This window comes from Schistocerca serialis, chromosome 1, assembly GCF_023864345.2.
Source record: "Schistocerca serialis cubense isolate TAMUIC-IGC-003099 chromosome 1, iqSchSeri2.2, whole genome shotgun sequence".
Taxonomy (NCBI): domain Eukaryota; kingdom Metazoa; phylum Arthropoda; class Insecta; order Orthoptera; family Acrididae; genus Schistocerca; species Schistocerca serialis.
Genome location: NC_064638.1, coordinates 396,444,614 through 396,468,993, shown reverse-complemented (window position 1 = coordinate 396,468,993; position 24,380 = coordinate 396,444,614). Strand labels below are relative to the sequence as shown.

Below are 24,380 nucleotides of genomic sequence, written 5' to 3'. Positions count from 1 at the left end.
CCAGGCATGCCAGGCATTATCTGCCAGTCAGAACAGCGTAGACATGATCATATGGGGAAAAGGATGTATGGATGCTGGCTAAGGGCGTTTGCCACTTACAGGTAGCATCTTACAGAAGTTGACACTTTGAAGGGTTTGGAACACCACCTCCATCCACACCTAATGACTGCGCCAACTTTGATGGCTCAGTTGAACCTGGACTATCCACCCTTGTCGACCCCAGACCAGCAGAGGCATAGCTTATGCTCCAGGCCACCAGTGGCAGTTCTTGTGAATATGGGCATGAAGGAGGAGAGCCCACTGCAGCCTCCACACCCTTGGCCATTATCATCCAAACCGCTGCTCCTCAGCATGTTGCCAGAAACAGAGGACGCGTCCCACCAACCAGCAGGCTTCAGTGCCGGGGCACCAACTGTGTCACCAGTTTACTTTCCAAGGACCCATTCCAGCACCAGGTGTCAATTTCAGGTGGATGGGACCTGATATCTCCCACCTGAGAGTTTCACAGCCCATCAGAAAGCACTGAACTCAAGGACAATGGCTAGATGGTACTGCTAAATTTGCAACTGTTAGCATCACCACTGCAGCACTGGCTCATTTTGCCGGCCTATTAGTGCCTGCAGCCACCCTTTAAAGCCAGCAGCACAGCAATTAAGTCTTCAGTCATGATTCCACTGCACTCTTGTATTGTCATCATTATGCATCACTGTTTTGGCCACAGCATTCACTATGTTAGAGGATTACTTTTTGGATCTATTATTCTACCATCCCGTCTACATTGTTGACCTCTAATTTATTCTTGGCAACTTTGTGTTCACAGCCGTGGTTGGTCAACTAGGTTCTGTGGGTTCTTGAGTTGTTCCTGGTCTTGTCAAATTCCGGTCACTGTACAATTCATGAAACTTCCTAATATATATTAAAACTGTGTTCAAGATTCAGACACAAAGATCTTTGCTTCCCAAATAACTTAGCCACCAGAATTCACCTCATAGTGAGACTCACAACTCCAGTTTTATTCGGATCTGATACAGTCCAGGGACTATATTGTCACCAAAAGTATCTGGACTCACAGTGAATATACTCTGTGTTATATCAAGCTTTGCTTGGAGAGTACATAAAAGATAATGTAAGCATTGAATTTATAAACATGTTCCTGTCAGAACAAATTAAAAGGTAGAATTCAGTCTAAACAGGAAATGACTACAGTGGCCCAAAATTAATATATGAGAGCCTAAAAAAAACCCTAGAATTACGCTGCCATGGGTGCAGCTTGCGTAGTATGCATTTCTGCCACTAAGTGTTATAGAGCAACACACTGCCAGTTCAGTGCAGCCTGTGTTGTCAACCTAGCTTGTTCTGTTCATTTGGAGTGACTGTGTTTGCTACCTCTGTTTTGTTCTTGTCTTTTTTTTTTTTTTTTTGGCTAATTTAAGTGAACAATGTGCAGTTATGGAATTTTGTTTTATACACAGTAAAAATGTTGCTGAAACTGTTTTAATGTTGCAAACAGCTTACCAAGATGACGCTATGGGAAAAACTCAAGTGTATGAGTCGTTTGCTTGATTTAAAAATGGTGACATGTCGACATGACAAACCTTGTTCTTGACTTCCATCAGCTGCCCAAATCAATGAAAATATTGAAAAAAATTGAGAGCTTGTTCTCACAGACTGTCGACAGAGAATTGATAAACTGTCAGAGATAGGTGGGAGATCTTGAAGTTCGGATCAGTGAATTTTAATGGAAGATTTGGGAATGAAAAGGGTTACTGACAAGTTTGTTTCTTGGGTTCTGACTGACAATCAAAGGAAATGTTGAGTTGAAACACGATGTGCTTTGAAACAACAGTTTGAAACAGATCCAGATTTCCTGTCAAAGGTCATTTCTGGTGATGAGTCTTGGTGCTATGGTTATGACCCAGAAACAAACCAACAATCAAGCCAATGGAAGACATCATTATCACCCCATTCAAAAAATGTCACAAGTCAAATCAAACATCAAAACAATGCTGATTTGCTTTTTTGATGCCAAGGGCTTAGTTTATTCCGAGTTTGTTCCCCCAGGTCGGATCATCAGTCAAACATTTTATTTGGAGTTTTTAAGAAGACTGCACAACAGTGTTTGTCAAAAAAGACCCAATATGTGGCAGACAGGAGACTTGTTTTTCCACAATAACAATATACACACAGCCATCTCTGTTCGAAATTTGGCTAAAAATGGCATTATTACACTGTCCCATGGACCTTACTAACCTGACCTCACTCTGTGCAACTTTTCCTTATTTCCATGCACGAAAATGGGCATGAGAGGACACTGATTAAACAACACGAAAGAAGTCAAGACAAAAACAAGGGAGGAGCTGTCAGCCATTTCTAAAGATGACTGCAAAAAATGTTTCGAACAGTGGAAGCACCGGCAGAAAAAATGTATTAGTTGTAATGGAGAGTATTTTGAAGTGAATAAGGTTGTTTTGTCAACAATTTAAAAACAGATAGCTTTTAAAAAATAGTTCCTTTTTTTTGGGAGGGGAGGGGGGACCCCCTCATATTGTGTTACCAGAGATTTTGCAGTAGTTCCATGTGCCTTAATCCAGCATTAGTTACATTACTGTGAAGCAGAAATATAAAGGAGGCAAAAACACAATAATAGTTCTGGTATACCTAAGAAAGCAGGTGATATGGCCTATCAAACTATAAAATGTATTATGGGAGGCATCTGTGTGCTCTGTAAGTGGAGGACTTCTGTTTTAGTTCAGGTATGTAAATCAGTAAAATAAGCATCCATTGAGAAGTGATAGCATTCGTGTTTTATGATCATGCTGGAGCAAAGAAGTCACTGATAATAAGAACACATGTACAATGTCACTTAGAGTGGTGCAGTCTATCCTATCACTGCCTTGTGAAGGATGTTTTATGGAATGACATGTGAGAACCTGAGAAAGTATTTTTTTTTTTACTGTGTTATAAAACAAAACAAACAAACTCCATCTGAACAGGCAATGAAGGCCTAACAGTACTGACCAGTCGCAGTGTCATCCTCTGCCCTTAGGTGTGACTGTATGCAGACATGGAAGGGCATGTGGTCATCATGCTGCTCTCCTAGACATAGTCAGTTTTTGTGACATGACTAGTGCTGCTTCTTCTCAATCAGTAGTACCTCAATTGGCCTCACACTTGCCAACAACACTCAGCAGACACGGGTGGTGACCCATTCAAGTGCTAGCCAAGCGCGACAGTGCTTAACCTTCAGTGTGCTATTGTGACATGAAATTTGATAGAGGTAGTATGATGATTTGGGATCATTTAAAATAGTTTGATAAAGAAGGAATGAAGATTAAGGTTTAACATCCAGTCGATGGTGATGTCATTACAGACAGAGCAAAAACTCAGATTCTTTCAAGGCTAGGAAAGGCCATGCCCTTAGAAAGGAACCATCCCAGCAATTGCTTGGAGTGAATTATGGAAATCACATAAAATCTAAATCACGATGGGCTGAAGTGGATTCAAACTGTCATCCTCCTGAATATGAGTCCAGAGTGCTAACCACTGCACCATGTCACTCTGTCTTAGTCTGGGCTCACAGCATTATATTAGGCATGCCCTACAGCTGAAAAGGACTGGCAAGGGAAGGTTGGTGACACTGTAGTAGGTGGACTTGAGCTTACTCATGGTCAAGTCCAGTGGTAACATGGAGAAGGGCTACACCTTTCTTAAGATGAAGTCGGTAAGAGGTATCCCTGCTTGAGGACAGTTGCTTTACTGATGAAAATTGATTCAATAAATGAGGAATGCAGATCACAGGTAGAGTACGCTTATTTCATCAAAATATTAAAGCAATTAAAAGTAAAGTAGATGAACCGCTGATAGTATTTGACACATTATTTGTACCTCAGAGCGTCATTCACTTAGCAAAAAATACTAAGGCTTCCTTCAGAGGAATATGTCTCATCTGATTTGTCTGCAAGGAATTCATTGAAACAAGTAACAGTGGCAATTCATGCCAAAAGTAACGCTTCATTCGGAAGAGTGTACATATCAAAACATTGCAAAGCTCAAATATTTGAAGGTTGCACAGGAAAGTTAGAATTTTCAAGGGAAAAACTCTTCATTATGGATCACTACAGATCCCCTTATTCAGACTACAGGGTTTTACTCTCCAGACTTGGTGTTGGGCTAGGCCTAGTTCCTACGAACAATATGAAGTTAATTTTGTGCTGGGATTTCAGCACAAACTTTCTGAATATTTCTCCAGATGAAATAATGTTAATGGAATTACTTTAATCTGATGACCTGTTGCAGACAGAATACGTTCCAGCTAGAAGGAAGGAAGTTAAGGTTTAATGTCCCATCACCACTGAGGTGAATGTTTCAAGGAAGGTGAAGGAAAATGGCCATGCTCTTTCAAAGAAATCATTTCAGCATTTGCTTGGAGAAATTTAGAAAAACCTTGGAAAACCTAAATCTGGATGGCCAGATGTGTATTTGAACCAACATCCTCCTGAATGCATGAAGAGTGTGCTAAAAACTGTGCCACCTTGCTTGGTTTCCATCTACGGTTCACAGAAACACTACATGACAGGCACAGTGGGAGAAAAATTAGTAATGGTCCCTCAGATCTTGATACACAGAGAGTAATGCTGAAAGGAATCAACTCCGAGTCAAATCCCAAAGTACCACATAGAAGATTTAGAGATAAGAGTCCACCCCAATCTCAAAGCAAAAACTTGGCAAGAAATACACAATGCAGATGACTTGAACAATAAATATATTACATTGCTTCAAACCTTTATCACTTTATTGGGTAGCTCTCTCTCAGTAAAAATTTCATGCAGATATGCAGAATTAATAATCAATCTATACTAACTAACCCTACTTCATTTCTCTCTACTCATAATTATGTCATTCTCTTATTGTGTTTTCTTATGAGAATCTGGTCATGGCTGTTGAGTAGTGTAATCTTGCTAGAACCTTGGCTGTCTGCCCTAACATATCACTTCAGACTCACTACTAAAAACAATAATATTAACATTTTGAACACTATTTTAGAATAAACTGAACTCTGTTACTAATTTTAACTCCTTTTATTCCTGTCTGAACATTAATTAAGCTACTGTACTTCTTCCTGGGCATTTAGTGGGCAGACAAGAGGCTCGTTATTTCCGGAAACAAAGTATGCACTTCACTTCACTATTACCTTTAGTTACAAAGGGCGTTCAAAAAGTTTTTCATAGTAGTCTGTAACTTTTTTATTTTTTGCAGGAGGAGAATGAAATTTTTTGTGAACATACTTGGAACATTTAGCTATAAGTTGGTGTATAAAAGTATTTTCTTTTATTTACAGGTGAGCCATAATGGACCATGAAATAGATGTCAGCTTGCAACAACGGTCTGTGATGGAGTTCCTCTTCAATACCGGTGATGACTCTGTCACATCGATTCACAGGAAGTTGCTCCTGTTTACGGGGAGGACACTGTTGGAGTGCTGCAGTATCCAGCGGTGGTTGCAAAGGTTTAAAGAAGGTGATTTCTCTCTACTGGACAATCCACGTAGTGATATGGGGAGGACACAGTTGGATTGCTGCAGTATCCAGCGGTGGTTGCAGAGGTTTAAAGAAGGTGATTTCTCTACTGGACAATCCACGTTGCAGTAGACCATTGATGGCAGTGAGTGATGTGAATAAGGAGACCATTGATCAAATAATCCAAAATGACAGATGTGTGATGACATGACAGCTTGCTGAAATGACTTGTTTGTCATTGGATAGTGTGGTATCACTGGTACAGTCACTAGGGTACAGAAAAATCTGTGCACGTTGGGTACCTAGATTACTGACATGAGAAATTAAAATGCTGAGGAAGAATGTGTGCGAGGGTATCATGAAGACCTTTACTGAAGAATGGAAACAGTGTTTTGATCGTGTCATTAAACAGGATGAAACATGGTTGTTTCTGTCCAAACCTGAGAGCAAAACCCAATCCATGGAGTGGCGTCATCCGGGTTCCCCTCGGAAGAAGAAACGAAGACTTTCACAAACAGCAGGCTGAAAGGTAATGGCCTCCTTCTTCTGGGATCAGTGTGGTGCCATTTTCATTGACTTTTTGGAACCTGGCTACACAATTAACCAGGACCATCTCTGTTTGTCATTGGACAAGCTGTGACATAGCATCAAGACCCACAGACAACAGCTTCAGGGTCAACTCATAAGACTACACCATGACAATGCCAAACCCACTACAACCCTTATGACGCAGGAGAAAATCAGGAAAATGTGTTGGAAAATTGTTCCTCATCCTCCCTACAGTCTGGACTTGGCTCTATCTGATTTTTACCTCTTTGGTCATTGAAGGCCCACCTGCGTGGTAAAACATTTGATAGTGAGAAAGACCTTATTGCCTGTGTCAAGCGATGGTGTAAAAGTCAATCCCCAGAATTTTACCAAAGTGCATTTACATCATGGAAAGAATGTTGGGGCAGATGTGTTACAGCTGATGGAGACTGCATTGAGTAGGCTCAATGTATAGCTAAATGTTCCAAGTATCCAGTTTCATGTTCCAAGTATGTTCACAAAAAATTTCATTCTCCTCCTGCAAAAAATAATAAAAATTAGAGATGACTGTGCAAAACTTTCTGAATGTACTTTGTGTAATTCTGATAGTTACTGTTTCCCACTAAAGTGCAGTCACAGCATTCATCTCTAGACCAGATACCAATACTATCTCAGCTTCAGAGTCTTCCTCCTGAAAATCAATTATCCTACTTGTTATACTGGTTGCCACATCCTGAAGGGATGAATTTTGAAAGTAGTGTTAGAACAGATATATTTAGTTGGAGATCACTGATAAGTACCAAGAAACATAACACACATGAAATGTAACCCTGTGGCTACTCACCTGTTTACATGACACCCGTCACATTCAAAATTATGAAATTTTAGCAAGTACTGAAACAAAATGACTCAATAATGTTGTGTGTCCTTCAGTTTCTTAGTTTAATAAGCCATATAACCATAGCATTCACTATTGTAAATTTTCCATGCAGTAGATTGTAATTTTAAGGTAGGATTTAATTGAATTAATCATAGGTACTCGAAATAACAAGGTGACACTGGTTTGAAATAAGGTGGTGATACTGGTTAGCATTAACTGTCACTACATTGGACCAAAAGGACTTTTCAACACAACTTATGTTTAAAAATTCTGCTTTCATGTACATGAATAATGAAATCAGTTGTATGTAGCTTGCCTTGTCCTTGTGAGAAACAGTGAAGTTGAGAATGTGGTGCAAAAATACTGCTACAAATTCTCCATGTTTTTTTATTAATTAGAAAGAACAGACTGCAAAATGTCTACCTTTGAGAAGCATTCTTGAAGCAAGGTGGTGTAGTTCTTTCAACATCATGTTTAGCCTGAAGAAGTATTGGATCCACAACTGCAATTTGCAGGAGACAACTTAATGCAGAAGTGCTAATTACTAACTCCTTCCATAGACTGGATCATTGCTAGCACAAATATTTAATGTCTTGCAGAGCACATCAGTACATGACCTCATTCAAACACTGCTGGCAGGCTTCTTCCCTCTGTTCAGTCTGTCTGTGGTACACTTTGTTAGACATAAAAAGGTGTTCACAAAATGGAAACAACAAGGTACACCTGCCAACCCTATCTCAATGATGCACACTGGTTCAACTAACTATGCACATTTCCTTGTAGAAAAGACATTCACAAAACAGAACAAAAAGGAAAAAAAAAAAAAAAAACTTGGTCATACTCAGGTCTGTTCGCTTCTTAATTTCTTTAGCAGTAATCTTTTCATAATAATAAATATAACATGCTTAGCAAGTGCTCAGATTTCACAACAGTTGTATTAAATCTGCATATAACACAGAAATCAAAAGTTATTTCTCACAAATTCTTTTACAGTGGTTTAATAATATGTCTTTCCCCTATATGTATTTATAACTACCATCACAACCACAAATGAGTGGTCATGGAGAAAAATGTGTCAGTGACGGACAGGGATGTATTCACAATTTTCTAGAAACTAGCTACTGAGCTGGATTTTTCCAGAAAGTTCCAAAATCTTTGAAGATAAATGCAGCAGATAATTATAATAACTTTATAGCACCATTCCAATAATGTGGTGTTAACTTAAATGAATCTTGATTTTCAAGTGCCAAGTTGTATGTCACATGCTAACAAGTTGGATCACCTCGAAATTTGCTCATATATAATCTGAACAATAAAACATTGTAACACAATATACAATAAAAATTAAATTTATTACTAAACTAAGTAACTTTTGGTTCTGAAATGTTCTATTTAAATAATACTATTTTATCACATCACTGATTAATTAATTTAGTATACACAACAATACACATTTAATGGAATATACATCTGTATATATCTGACAGGGAGAGTGGTCCTCATGTCACAACATGCGATATGTTCCAACCCAGGTAATGCCAGGTATTGCAGCTAGTTACCATGAAATAACCATCACTGTCCAAGATTGACAGCATACCACATGAATGTAACAGTAACACTGTTCCACTGAAAACCTACCTACATAACAAATGACATTTTAATATCATGTAGGAGGAAACATGACAATTACCTCCCAATTTCTTTACTGCCAGTGTTTCCAAAGGTTTCTGAGAAAGCAATGTATAGGGAAGTAGTAGAACATCTCAATGGACATTTGCTCTGAAACTCACAATGTGGTTTCAATAAAGGAGTATCCAAAGAAAACACAATTTATTTCTTTATGTGTGAGGCACTATCATGACTAAATGACAGACTGTGGACAGTAGATATTTTCTTGGATTTAACGAAAACTTTTGTATATAGGGACCATGCAATACTTTTGGATGATTTGAAGTATTATTGGATTAGGGGAAAATCTGAACAATGGCTCACTTCGTATCTGGAAAGTAGGAAGTGTAAACAAACAGAGAAGTAGTTTGAACATGACTGGGACATAAAGTGGGGGTTTCCACAGGGTTATGTTCTGTATGTGTTGTGTTTCTTATACTTATCAATGCTCTGCAACTAAACATGATGGATGCCTAAAATTTTTTTTCTTTGAAGATGATAAAAGTATTATTGTGAGATATATAAAATGTAAAATGAATGACGAGCTAATAGAATCGTCAGTAACATTAGCACATAGCATTTGCAGAGCTGATTAACACTTAATGACAACCAATTACAATGTGTACAGTTCCTGACATGGAACTCTTGTAAAAGCAAAATTTTATTGGTCTCAGGTCAAACTTCAGTGAAGTCAACCATTTCTAGTTCTTAGAACTGAGGGTTGATGGAAGGCTGTCTTGGAAGTATCACATTAAAGCTATTGTGCAGAGACTGAAGGCTGCCATCTTCACTATCGACATCCATGTCTATACTCGCAAGCCACCTTATGGCATGTGGTGGAGGGTACTTTGTGTCCCTCTTTCCCTGTTCCAGTCACATAAGCATCAAGGAAAGAATTATTGCAGGTAAGCCTCGGTATGGACTCGTATCTGTCTAATTCTGTCTCCGTGGTCTTTTTGCAAGATATATGTAGGAGGAAGCATTATAAGGTTGACTCTTCTAGGAATGTACGTTCTTGGAACTGTAACAGTAGACCATAACGTAATGCAGAATGCTTCTCTTGCAACATCTGCCAATGGAGTTGGCTGAGCATTCCCATGACAATTTTGCACATAATAAATGGTAATGAAAAATGTTTGGATCTTCTCTATTTCCTCTATCAGTCCTATCTGGTACGGACTCCACAGTGAGGAGCAATATTCAAATATTGGTCAAATGAGTGTTTTGAATGTTACTTCTATTGTTGATGAACTACATATCCTGAGGATTCTTCCAATGAATCTCAGCTCAGCATCTGACTTGCTTGTGATTGATTTTAAGTGTTTGTTCCACTTCAAATCGCTCCATATGCATATTCCTAGATATTTATGGAAATAACTGCTTCCAGTGATTGTCCTGTAATTTTATAATCATACAATAAAAGGTCTTGCTGTGTATGTACTCACAATATATTACATTTGTTTATGTTGAGGGTCAATTGCCACTCCCTGCACCAAGTGACTTCCTGCAATTCGATACAATTTTATAATGTCACAATTTTTCTGTATAGAACAGAATGATCTCCACTGTCTCTGACACTTGAAGGCTTGTTTATTTTGCTTACTTTCACACTGTTGTCTCATATAGAGAGATTCTGAGGAAACTATGTGCACTTACCAAGGATGTTCTTGGTTGAGAAAAGGGCAATCAGACTGATCTGTGATGTCAGTTTCTGAGTTTCATGTAGGCCATTGTTCAGGTTTCTTGAAGTTATACTTCTTCCATCCCTATACATATATCGCACCATGGGAATTGTTATTCGAAATATTCACTCATTTACAAGAAACTGCAAGTTTCATTCAATGAACAATAGATGTAAAAATGATAAACACTTTGATAACACTTCCTTCAGCATTATACAGAAAGGTGTGCACTTTTCAGCAGCTTTCATTGTCATTAGGCTTCCAGCAGAACAGAAAAGATTGTGTGATAAATCACAATCACTCAAGCCCAAGCTGAAAGGTTTCCCTTGAAGCACACTCATTTTATTCTGTACAGGAATTTCTCACAATAATCAAGAACCTTTCTCCCGCAATGTATTATCTGTTTGTATGCTCTCTCACAATTTCTTTTCATTTTTATTAGTTCTTCTGTTTTTAAATTTTCTAGCCAGCATTCTGTAAACTATGTACTAACTCGTACTATGACCAAGTAGCTGTCACTTGCTTGGTCTTACAGAATCTGATAGATAAATGAAATAAATAAACAAAATATATTTAAAAAAAAGAAAACAGATGGATTTGGTAGACTGACAAACACAAAGTCCCAATATGAAAAGTAACAAAAATCAGTGTGATGGACTAGTCTGTTAGTCTCGTATTGGTCAATGAACCAAAACACATTTCTTTAAAAGGTGAAATTCTGGAAGCAGTACATTCTCAAAGAAATAAAGATAATCAATTTCTCTCTTTTTTTTAAGCAAGTATTATGTTTCACAATAGACACACACTTTTCCAGTAAAACTATGTGGAAAACTTCTCAGTTTTACTTCTGTAAGGGCTCCTCTATAAGGAAGGCCATATAATTGCTTAAAAATGAAGTCCACACAGAACTAAAAATGAACAGAGATGTCCTATCATTACTTTCCTTGATCTAGCAAAACCATTTAGTTCGTGCTATTCATATAATCTATATGGGGGTGGGAATACTGGTATTTGTGCCACACTTCTTGAAAAACAGAAAATCCCCAAAACAACTATGACAATGTGAATTAGAATAGATTGCTGAGTAACAGACAGATACTTTACAGCCTACTTTTAAATGTGCTTGTCTTCCACTCAGTGCCTTCTCTATGTGGTGAGTAACACATGGTCAATTATGAAAAGGATAGATTGCTACTCACCGTAAAGGTGAACACTTAGTTGCACACAGGTACAATGGAAAGAAGTTATACACAAAGCTTTTGGTCAAAACCTTGTTTAGAACAGAAAGAAAAACACACACACATCCACATTTCATCCATACATGACCATTACTTCCATCTGCTTTAGCTGGACTGAAACTGTTGCATTGAATGAGTGCAACAATCATGAGTGGGACAGGGAAAGGCGACAGATAGCAGAATATGGTGGAGGGAGAGAAGAGTGCTGTCTACAGACAGCATGCAAGGACTACCAGACTCAGGCAGCATCTGGAGGTTGTGGGGTTGGGTCGTGGGGATGAGGGGGTGGGTGATGAGAAGGGGAAGTGGAAAAGAAGAGGAGCAGAGAAGGGTGCATTGCCAGACAGTGAGTACAATAAGCCTGAAGGGACTTGAACTGGGGGGATGTTAAAGGACAGGGGAGGCAAAAACTGTTGGGTGGAGGGTGGAGGGTGTGGGAATGGCAGGTTATTGTAGTCGAAGCTGGGATAACTTTTGGAGTGGAGAATGTGTTGTAAGGATAACGCCCATCTGTGCAGCTCATACAAGGTAGCAGTGGAGGGGAGGACCAGATGGTCCAGGTTGTGAATCAGCCATTGAAATCAAGCAGGTTATATTCAGCTGCATGATGTGCCACTGGGGAGGGGGTCCACTTTGCTCTTGGTCAAAGTTTGATTGTGGTCATTCATCCTATTAGACAACTGTTTGATATTCAACCAATATAAAAAGTTGTGCAATGATTACCAGGACTGAGCAGGCCTTGCATTTGGGTCTTCCACAAGGAAATTTCTGAAATTGAATCCTTTGCTCTCCAGGATCTGGAAGAGCATTCCAGACACCACCTCCATAAGTTATTCAACTTGTTACCTTAGTGATGATGATGATTGGTTTGAGACCTGACAGCCTTTGTTGGCAGGAGTAATTGGAGAACTATCTACCACCAAAGTATTATATCTTAGATTTAATGCAAACAATGTCCTGCAGGTTATACATTATATGTCTGGCACAGTTGTGGTAAACAGCAGTAGATGTCCAGAGGCCCCTAGGCTTATACCGGGTGATTCCGTGGTTATGTTACAAACTTTCAGGGATGCTGGAGGAGGAGAAATGTATCAAATTGAGGTAAGAGACTCTGGTCTGGAAACAACTGCATCAAAAGTTATAAGCCAAAATTGTTCTGACAGGGGACCTCTTCTACTGCAAACTCTTTGCTTCCCATATTTTAAGGGCAGTACTATGAATCAAAACAACAAAAAAAACTTCCAAGAGATACGAGCTCTAAAGTACATACCTTAAGAGCTATGAGGACTTGTTCATCTTTGCTACTGTGAAACACATCTCTTCTACTAAACAAGGTTCATAGTTCTTAAGGTACGCACTTAAGAGCCCACATTTAATGGACACTTTTTCTTGTTTTAGTTCATATTACCTCCTCCAAAAATAAGGAAAGCAAAGAGCTAGCAGTAGGAGAGGTTCACTATCAAGGCATTAGAACAATTTTTCCTTATAACTTTCGACTCTGTCGTTTCTGGACCAAAGTCCTTTACCTCGAATTGAAATATTTACCCGTCTCCAGCATTCCTGAGAGTTTATAACAACTTTATGGATCCACTCTATAGTGCAAAACAGCATAGTGTTGGTGGAAGTCATAGTTTGACAGTATTCTTTTAGTTGTATATTTCCTCGTCGAGTGTGAATTCTGACTCGGAAATATGAGAACATTTCAGGTAGCCAAATGTATCATGCAGTGTCATTCACCATCAAGGATATTATCTTCCAGTACAATAACTACAATTCAAAGCAGTACTAAAATGACAAAAAGTTAAACAAAATCAACCAGAGAGGGAAAAGGTTAAGCTACTGTCAAGATATACTCATAAAGCAGAAATTGCTATCTGCATTAGACTCTTCATAACTCAATCATGTTTGCTCTCTCGTAATGAAGTAAGTGTAGTGTCTTGGAGAAGTTTATAATACAATGACACAAAAACAGCATTTTCACTATGTTTTGCTAAGTAGAACCCCAAGGCATCTTAAATTAGATCACATACAGAATGCAATCACAGCACCTACTAAATATCATTTCAAAGCTTTGGCTATAGTTCCAAGACACAGATAGTCATAGGTCAGTATAATATTGGCTAAGATCATGATTAATATTGTCACATAGAAGAAGATGTAATTACATGAATGACGAATACTAATTTCACTTAACGAAAGTTTATTCAGCACTTGCGCATACAAGAGTGCGGAGCGAACTGACTCCAGCCAGAACACTTACAGTATATATGCAGTTACAGAACATTCAGTACAATGATTCTTCACATTTGTGGATACTTCTAGAATGTACTCGAACTGAATACAGTTCAGGTGAGTTTTGAACTCACAACCCTCCATGCAACTGTCTAGTATCATAACCACTACACCACGGTGACTGTGCAACTCAGATTCTTCTGCGACATTGCTCCCTCCTTAAGAGAACAGCATCTCAGTGTTACATCCTCCTAGTCCGGGATCAAGTCATCGGTCCTGCATATTCCAATTCCCTATGACTGATGTTCGCCCTGGCGGTGGTCTTCTTAGAACTTCCTTTGCTGCTATGCTCTTCATCACCTTTCTGCTTGTTGGCTGCCGCTGGAGCTTCAAATTTACCCTGGTTTGCAGGATCCTTATAGCGCTTCATTTGAAGGATGTGGACCGTATATCTGATCTTTCGTCATCTTGCGTCAGGGTCGAAATCTTCAACTTCATAAGAACCACCAAACAACTGTTTTACAACCTCATAAGGTCCAAAGTAGCGCCTGAGGAGATTCTCAGAGAGACCAACCTTCCAAACAGGAGTGAAGATTCAAACGAGGTCACCAGGCTGGTAGACAACAGGGCGGTGGCTCGCGTCATACCTTTGGCGATCGTTTTCTTGAGCCTGCAGCGTGCAGAGTCAAGCTAATTGCCAAGCTTCCTCACCTCTGGTTAACACCTGGCTGATGTAGTTATCATCCACATCATCAGGATATAACAGAAACACAGTGTCCATTGTTGTAGCCGCCTCACGACCATGCACCAGGAAAAATGGCGTAAATGCTGTGGTGTCTTGTTTGGTGGTGTTGTAGGCAAATGTCATGAAAGGTAGCACCTCATCCCAGTTGCTCTGCTCAACATTAACGAACATTGATAGCACGTTGGCCAAGGTCTTATTAAGGCATTCAGTAAGCCCGTTAGTTTGTGGATGGTAGGCAGTTGCCACTTTATGGGTAATGTTGCACCGACAGTTTATCTCTGTCACAAGATTCGACTGAAAAACTTTCCCTCGATCCGTAATTAACAACCTTGGGGCACCGTGTTTTTAATACAATGTCCTTCATGATGATTTGGCTAGATAGTCAGTGTAAACAATAATCCATCTATTGCCACTAGCAGACATTCGAAATCATCTAAGGAGGTCAATCCCAACACGCTGGAAAGGTGTTTTGGCTTGTGGAATTGGTATGAGTCAGCCAGGTGGTTTCTGAGGAACTGCCTTTATCCTCTGGCACTCTCGACAGTGCGACAGATAGTGATGGACAATCCTAAATAAACCTGGCCAGAAAAATCTCTTGCAGATCCTATCGTATGTCTCAATGTTCAGCCTCAGGTGTGTCATGGAATTTCTGTAGAACATTTAAGCGCATGTGTTTAGGGATCACTGGTAGCCACCTCTTTCCAAATGGATCAAAGTTTTTCTTGCAAAGTAATCCATTAACTACCTCAAATTGTCCTTTCACATCCTCTGCCCGATTTAAGGCAAGCATAATTTGAGACATCTTGGCATCCTTTTTCTGCTCAGCAGAGAGATCGTGGAGTGCAGTGAGACAGTCACTATCTTCATCAAAGTCTTGATGGTTTTTCACAGGGTTTCTTTAGTGACAGGCGGCATCTTGGTGTTTTCTTCCATTTTTGTACATTATGGTAATGTCATACTCTTGAAGATGTAGTGCCCACCTGGCGAGTCATCCTGTTGGATCCTTAAGACCTGTCAACCAACAAAATGAATTATGGTCTGTAACAACTGTGAATGGCCTTCCATAGAGATACTGTCAACAGCTGCACATGGCCCAGACCACAGCAAGACATTCTCTTTCTGTAGTTGAGTAGTTTCTCCCAGCTTTTGTAAGTGTCCTCTTTTTCATCTGAAATTTGCACCACAACAGCACTGATCCCATACTCACTGGCATCTGTGTGTAGTTCTGTAGGTGCTCTCTCATCATACAGACCAAGTACAGGGTTAGTCGTCAGAGCTTTACACAGCACATCGAAAGAATCTTCTGGAGCACCACCCCAGATAAATTTAGCATCAGCTTTTAACAACTCTTGGAGTGGTCTGGCTTTGATACAAAAGTCATTGATAAAACGACAGTAATAAGAACATAATCCGAGGAAGCTTCTCACATCTCTAATACCTTTAGGAATAGGAAATTCCATTATAGATCTCACCTTTTCTGGTTCTGGCCGCACACCTTCATTTGACACAAGGTGTCCAAGTATTTTGATCTCTTTTGCTCCAAAAAGACACTTTCTTGGATTAAGTTTCAGGCGGCCTGGTTGGAGACACTTAAGTATGGCCCTCAATCTTTTTACGTGCTCATCAAATGTCTCTGACAACACTATAATGTCATCTAAATAAAAACGACACATCATCCATTTCAGGTGCCTCAGAAGATTATCCCTCATCCATTCAAAAGCTGCTGGTGCATTACACAAACCAAACAGCATTATCTTAAACTCATACAGGCCCACAGGGGTGACGAATGCAGTTTCCTCACAATCAGCCTCATCTACTTCGGTTTGCCAGTATCCCAAGTACATGTACATGGTTGAGAAAAACTTAGCCCCCTTCAGACAATCTAGTGTATCGTAAATTTGTGGAAGGGGGTAAACGTCCTTTTCAGTTATCTTATTAGGCTTCCTGTAATCAATGCAAAAGTGCCACCTGCCATCCTTCTTCCTGACCAGAACCACTGGTGATGACCACGGGATCTGTGAAGGCTGAATGATGACATTCTTCATCATTTTCTCTACCTCGTCACAAATTATTCAACGTTTGGTTGCTGACACACGGTATGCTCTCTGGCTTATTGGTTGATGATCTCCAGTGCTAATCCAGTGCTTCACCATCAATTTGTTTAATTTGCTCTTCACCTGTGGATTGAAGCATTCAGAGAACTCTTGAAGAATGGCAAGTAGCTTCTTCTGTCATTCCTTAGTGAAATCTGGTGATAGTCAAGCTAGAAGATCTTGTCTCATAGTGGTAGTGCAAATTTCGCCCACAGAGTTGGCATGGGAGGTTTCTATGATGCTCAGCTGTTCGGCAATTAACGGCTCAGCGTGTGCTATGCACATGCATCTTAGAAGGATCTGTGGTTCTCAGCAACAGTTAACTATCCACAATTCTTAAACAAGATGACAGAGGCTGGAATGACCAAATTATTTTTCAGTGGTATGCTTCTCTTACATTCCACTACAAGATCCATGGGTTGATGCATTGCATGACACATGACAGTTACCTTTCTAGTGCTGACTGCAGGAATGATCACTTCATGCAGTACACATAGTCTCCACACACACACATCTCCTGTCCACAGTATGTCATCTTGTCTAGCATAATCATCGAGTGACCACAATCTATAATCACCTGAGAAGCTTTCAAACAGTCCCATCCGAGAATGATGTCATGGCTACACACTTGTAAGATGATGAATTTTAAGGGCTGTGTATGGCCACTTATATCCACACAAATTACACATCTTCCTGTAGGTTTTACATATTTCCCATTAGCCACCTTCAGCAGAGATGTTTTGTTGTCGATGAATACAGTTTTCTGCAACTGGTGATGCTACTTCTCTGAAATGACTGAATATGATGCTCCAGAGTCCACAAGAGCTTGGGCTGGTCAGCCACCCATGAGGATATCTAAATAGTTTCCTATCATTTTTGTAGTGATCAACTGTGGAGGATTTTTCTCTTTGGTGGCCTCATCTCCAAGGAAGGTCACACCCTTTAGATTTCCAGGTTGCGGCGGCTATGTGATCGGCTGGGGCTTCTAAACGGTGATGGAGACTTTGATCGGCGTCATGGGGAGTCTCCTCTCCAGCGGCTAGCTTGTGGCAGTGGTGACCTACAGCGTCCTGCACCCACAAATTCTTGTTCATCTTCATCGTCCTGGAGTTGGCGTCGGCTAAGATCGATCTGCTGTCTTCTGGTGCGGGCGTCAACAATAGTTAGCCACATGTCCCCGTCGTCCGCAATGGAAACATACTAGTTGGTTATCCTTGGTCCTCCAGACGTCAGTCTTCCTTGGTGCCCAAACAGGTTCTTCATGCGGCGATGTAGGAACATAATTTCGCCTGGGTCTCGACTTTTTCACCATTTTAAAGGGAAATGTAGGACAAGAGATTGGGTTCAATGTCTGTTCCACTTCCTCCCTTATGACCTCTTGGAGCATCTCGGTTTTTTGCTCGCCATGCAATCTAAATGCCTTCTGAACTTCCTCTCTCACCATCTGATGATGAACACTTTTGAAATCAGTTCCTTCCTCCAACACAGACAATGATACGATGTTTGGAAGCCATTCAAACTTCTTGCATGTAATTCTTTTTTGATGCATTGTCTCAATATGCTGTCACCTTTTTATGAAGTCATCTGTTGTCGAAACCTCCGTCAGGAGTAGGGCTTCATACATGTCCTCAGCAACACCCTTCATGAGATGTGCAACCTTGTCTTCCTCCTCCATCCTAGGATCCACTATTTTACACAGCTCCACGACGTCTTGAATGTAGGATGCTGTAGTTTCTCATGGACACTGTGCCCTACACTTTAATTTATCTTGCACTTCTGTCGTTGTGTGTCACTGAAATACTTGCGCATTTCCACCTGCAATACTTCCGAGCTTGTGAACTTCTCCTTGTTATTCTCATACGATTGCTTGGCAGTGCCCTCCAAGTAGAAAAATATGTTAGCCAAACACATGGTGTCATCCCATTTGTTAAATTTGGCTATACACTCATATACCTTCAGCCACTTGTTTGGACCTTGGCCATCATCAGCAGAGAACTTGGGAGGCTGTCTCATACGGTGGCACACAGTTGCTGTCATTGTAATGGCCTCTTCTTCTTCTGTCTCCATTAGAATGCAATCTGTTGAATATGGGTCAAACTTGGGTTTCTCGCTATGTAAACGGCAACTCTGCCGTGGCCTGATGGATGCCACTGTGTCGTCGATAATGTGCGCTATCACAAGTTCCAATACCCAGCGCCTCCACCAGAATAATGTCACATAGAAGGAGGTGTAATTAGATGAATGATGAACACTAACTTCACTTAACAAAGGTTTATTCAGCACTTGCACATACAAGAGCGCGGAGCGAACTGCCTCTGGCCAGAACACATACGGTATATACACAGTTACAGAACATTGCAGTACAACGACTCTTGACATTTGTCAATACTTCTAGAATGTACTCGAATCAAGTACAGAAATTAAAATTTTACAGTTTAGGTGAGTTTTGAACTCACGACCCTCTATGCAACAGTGTAGTATCATAACCATTAAACCACAGTGACTGTGCTACTCAGCTTCATCTGCAACAATCTTTGATCTTAAACACATGAGAAAGTCAACAATGTCTGCAAGACATTTGTCTGCAGAGGTTGTAGCTTACAAAGGAGTTGCAGTTTCCCAGCAAACCACGTATCAAAGATTCAGAGCGCTTGGTTTCTCTCACTCAACACAGAGCAGAAATTAGCCCATTTATTCTGAAGTCAGAATAGTAAAGCTGACTCAAGCATAAGTGAATGAAGAAATGTGCTCTTCATAGAAAAATTCTACTTCAAGTTGCAATAATATTCACATCACACACCTGTCTGGGTCTTCATTTGTTGTTAGGCGTATTTTAACACCCACATGTACAAAGATGAAGCACTGCAACCACTTGTGTGACATTTCATTTGTGCAGTTAGTTGGCAGTTCCTCTACATGGAAGACAATGCCCATTACCATTAAGCGGCTCTCATATAGGAATTTCTCAATGGTCAATGATGTGCAAAAAGATAGTGTAAAGATGACACATTAAGTTCCAGACAGGCACAATTAAACATAACATAAGCTTTCAGCCACACCCTTCATCAGAAAAAGAAAGAGAAACATACACCATTCATTCACACAAGCAAACACACCTCACTCACACATGATCGCCAACTCTGGAAGCTCAGACCACAATGCAGCTATCATATGGAATGGAAGTAGCATTCTGGAGGGGCAGGGAAGGGGAAGGGATAGCAGTGTAAGGGTGGGGGGCGGGGGAGGGGGGTGGGGTAAGAGGACCACTGTCTGACGGAGTTTGCAGGGGTTAGACTGCCAACAGATGCAGCATCAGGAGGTGGTGCGGCAGGCAGGTGGGGAAAACAGAGCAAAAAAGGAGAGGAGCAAGGAAAGATGGGTGGGTGCATTGGCAGGGGGTAGCAAACAAACAATGTGGGAGACAAGAATGGGGAGGAACTGACAGGACGTAAGGGATGGAAACAGTTGGATGGGGGGTATGGGGACAGTATGTTACCATAGGTTGAGGCTGGAATAATTCGGGAGCAGAGAATGTGTTGTAAGGATAATGCCCATCTGCACGGTACCATGTCTAAATCTTAATTCTATAGGATACTAGTGGGTTGCTTTCAGGAGCTGAACAAGAGCCGAGTAGCCACAATTAAGACCTTTTTCAGATATTTACACAGCTTTTTCTCATGAATGGCATTCTCAACATAACTCTTGAACCATTCCAGAACACATATCACATCAATACAAACCACAAGTGTTCTTTCTTTCTCTCTTATTTAAATTAGTGTTTTCTCATAGAGAAACAAATAGCAATGTTTTTAACACTTTGGCATGCCAAATGCCTGTTTCTTGTTTTGCAACCCTTCAAAAATATGCTTGAATCTCTCAGTTATGCTTAAATTTGGACACTGTAGCTTCACCAAATCGAAAGACATAAATACTGACTTCAGTGAGTCTAGTATTCTCACAGTCACTTGTCTTGAATATTAGCCAATTATTTTTATCAGTTTTAAAATTGTTTTTCTGACTGGATTATTCATTGTATACTTTCTAATCCTAAGCTATGACAAATTGCTTTCTGAACAGATTATTCATCGTATACTTTCCATCCCTAAGCAATGACATAACTAAGTGCTGTTTTATGATGAATATTACAAAACTCCTTTGTAAACCATTCAAAAATAGTATACACAGTCATTTACAATGAACAAAAGCTCTACACTTGGTTAAATGACACAGTCTTTCAGGTGATCTTTTACAGCCATCTGTGTACTTCCAATCACCAGTATTCATATTGTGGACTTTAAATAAAATTGGTGTTCTTTTGAGAGACATTAGTATTAGTATTGAGAAAACACAGAAAAACAGCATATTTTGAAGATGTTTACTATGTTTGAGGTTCATTCAAAAATAAGAATCATATGAAACTAAAACAATGAAACAAACAGTAGAAAGTAATCAAATGATGCCAAGACAGGGTGTATACGTGGACAAGGAAAAAAAATTCCCGGATTTCCCGATTAAAAAAATACACTTTTTTCCACGTAAAGTGATAGTATTCTCTCCCACGACAAATTAACAACTCATCAATCCTTTGAATGGTTAACATTTCATACACTGGCGTAGACCTTCCAGCCGCCACTTTAGAAAACGAAACCCAGCAAAAAAGAAAAGGTCCTGGAAAGATCTCTGATGTGCAGCAACATGTACACTGAATATTTTCATAATTACGAAAGTATAAATTTGAATTTCACCAAATACAGCACGATAGTTTCCAAAGCACTGAAATAGAGATTGCGATGCCCTTTTGTAAGCGAATCATTGCTCATGTCACGTCATCTCGCCTGCCATGACAGCAGATATTCAGAGGATAGGAAACATGAAGTTGTCAGCCACTAGCAACATCACTTACGAAGAGTGGACCCACAAATGAGAAAAGTTAAGGGTTTAAATTAATAAATATAGTGTGGCTACAAGAAAAGCTAAGCTTTCACATATAACTTTGATCTCAAATATTAATGCGCTACAACAGAAGCTACACTTTCACATGTGATATTGGTCTTTTTTTTTTGCGTGTTTTACACTTTAAACTACTTCACACAAATGTGCCAGTAAAATATAAATATCTAGTCTTCTGGGCTCCCTACTCCTCAAAGTGTTAAGTTTCAAATGAGATACAAACGATCTGTAATTTAAAAAATTCATTGCACATTCTGACACGTAACATAATTCATCTTGCATCAAAGGAAATTTACTTTGAAAGTAATGCTATTCAAATCACCACTCACCATATTTTCCCAACACCTGTCACAGATAGGTTCATTTCGGCTGTTGCCAGAGAGAGCCAGAAAACAAGCCTTATTGCACATGCGCAGCTACGATGGCGTAGGAAACCCGTATGTTCATATGTATAAAGCATTAAATGATCTTACATTACGTCATAAAAGAAACAGAACATCAGAGGATATTCCAAGAGCTTTGGAATTTTGTAAACCATACTAAAATGTATAATTCAGCTTGAAGTGCACATTTGTATGTCCACATTCACAATGAAGTAGGTCCAAACCTCATATTAAGCTTTTCAGTGTGGTTTTCGGGATGTAAATGTCTTGAAGCACCAGAACTGTACTATCTCATGTTTGGTTCTTTATTATGGTAAAATTCCAAACATGCCAGAAGATGAAAACGTGGAAATTCAGCGAACAATGGGAAATTTCTTTAGCAAACTGATGAAAGTAACTTCATTGTTCTGGAAGGCGATTATTGCTTGATTGCCCAAAACGTGAAAATAAAATAAAATCAGGAAACTGAAACTGACAATATATTTCAGCCTTCCATAACTATGTGAATGTATTTTAACTCACTTGATTGATAGCTCCAGAAAATTTTTTCCAGTTAGCATCTGGGTTCAAGTAGCCAGAAGCAAGAGAAGGTACTGCTCACATGTGACTGAACTGTGCATGCGCATAAGCCCACTGGCATCTGCTCAAATGAATCTAATGTAAACAGATGTGACATCACACTCAGCAGAAGCAGTTTGCTGTTACAAAGTATAGCATAGTATTTCCCTAAGGCCTTTGACGTATTTTGCTATCGGCAGATGCTTGTGTGTGCATGGTACTTTGCTGTTGTAAAGGGTGTATTTCTTTTGCAACTAAGGTTTTATATTGTTTTTTTTTCTAGTTTACATTTTATTGCTCCAGTATTATTTTGCAGTAGTGGGATACAATATTGTTCTTTATTAGAGTATCAGTTTTTACCAGTCAAAATTACAAAAATTTAACTGAAAATTAAAACCATGAAAAATTCCCGGGTTTTTCCCAGTTTTCTCCCAGATAAAAAATTTCCCAATTTTTCCCAGATTTCCCAGTTGTCCCAGGGCGTATACACCCTGCAAGACCACAAATGATAAGAGACACTATGTACAGAGCTACTACCAGGAGTATAATTATGACAGCGAAACACAGAACAGGAAAGGAGTTAAAAGTAAAACAAACAAATGAGCAAAATCTAGGACAAGCAGATGCAACCTGTAGATGGACACTGAAGAAAGAAAAAGGAAGAACAGAGAAAGATCAAGGAGAATCAACAGCAAACGATGATATAATGAAAAGGGATGAATAATGTACACTTCTCCCATCATGTTTTAAACTATCATATTTCCACATTTTCTTATTAGAGTCAAAAGGCAAAACTTATTTTCCAAACGAATAAATATCGGCTCCTAATATACTATCAATGTTAGGTACCTGTGATGGAGGCTCTATTGAGCAAAAAAAGACAGGGTCCGGCACAATGGTGTCAATTCCAAAGCTTTCATTCACAGTGACTTTATTCCTTAAAGACAGAGCCTTTCTAGCTCTTTCAGCAATGGCATGTGATGATGTCAGAAAATCTCCTGTTACTGTACTCTGAAGAAACAGAAAAATTAATGTTAAACTAAATAAATAAGACCTAAATATGTCACACAGCATATTCCAACACTATTAAAACTTTAATCTCACCTTCAGACCTGAAACAGCAGCAATATTTCCATTTGTTACTTCATTAACTTCAGTAGTTTCATCTGCATAGACAACCATTAGTTTCCCAGTATTCTCCGTCAGTTTTTGCTGAATATTATAAATCTTTTGATTCTGAAGAGACAAGAATAATTGTGGTCATCAATGTGAACAGAAATTCACTCACCTCTAGAACAACTAAAATTGTTTCTTATGCATTTCAGGAGGAAGGAGAAATATTTAAACCACTCCCTGTGCTTACTGCACTTAATTGTGTAGCCAAAGGTCTCTTGTGGGGGAAAAAAAAGAAAACAGTGGCATCTGAGATTTGGGAGGTCAATGGTCAATGTCACTGATTAGCTGTATCTTTGCCATCACACATTATATAAAACTAGCTATTATCCATAGCTGCACTCGCATGTCAGTAGTTTTGTTACGATGAGTAAATGGTGAGTAAGTAAGCTACTGTATGAGAAATAACGTCAGCTGCCCTCATGTGTGTACCCGTTTGGCTAAGTACAACTCATGGTGTGTTGACCTCCCCTCTCCCCCAAAATGCATGATAACATAGTATGCACAGTGTCACGACTGAGCAATGCATGCAGAAGGGTAGTGTACATTATGCAACAAATTTGCATGGTTTATATTTCCTAATGAATATTTTTAATCTCCACATCAAATTTCATCAGAACTGGTTCAGCAACTAAGTCATGAATACATAGCTGACAGTTAGTTTCCAGTTAATAATATTAATATGGAAGTATGGGTTAAACATGTTGAGGATTGTATAACCATTGTAACCACAA

General features: G+C 39.5%; 1 protein-coding gene across 5 annotated transcripts in view; it reads right to left on the bottom strand.

The window, feature by feature from the left end:
- The window catches only part of LOC126471512 (ribosome-releasing factor 2, mitochondrial), a 239,993-nt gene that overhangs the window by 95,633 nt on the left and 119,980 nt on the right, over positions 1 to 24,380 (bottom strand). For all 5 annotated transcript variants that reach the window (XM_050099755.1, XM_050099761.1, XM_050099747.1 and 2 more), the window contains 2 exons: positions 23,578 to 23,709; positions 23,323 to 23,484 (listed from right to left, as the gene is read on the bottom strand). In XM_050099755.1, coding sequence (XP_049955712.1) covers positions 23,323 to 23,484; positions 23,578 to 23,709 — 294 coding nt within the window. The remainder of the gene's footprint in view (positions 1 to 23,322; positions 23,485 to 23,577; positions 23,710 to 24,380) is intronic.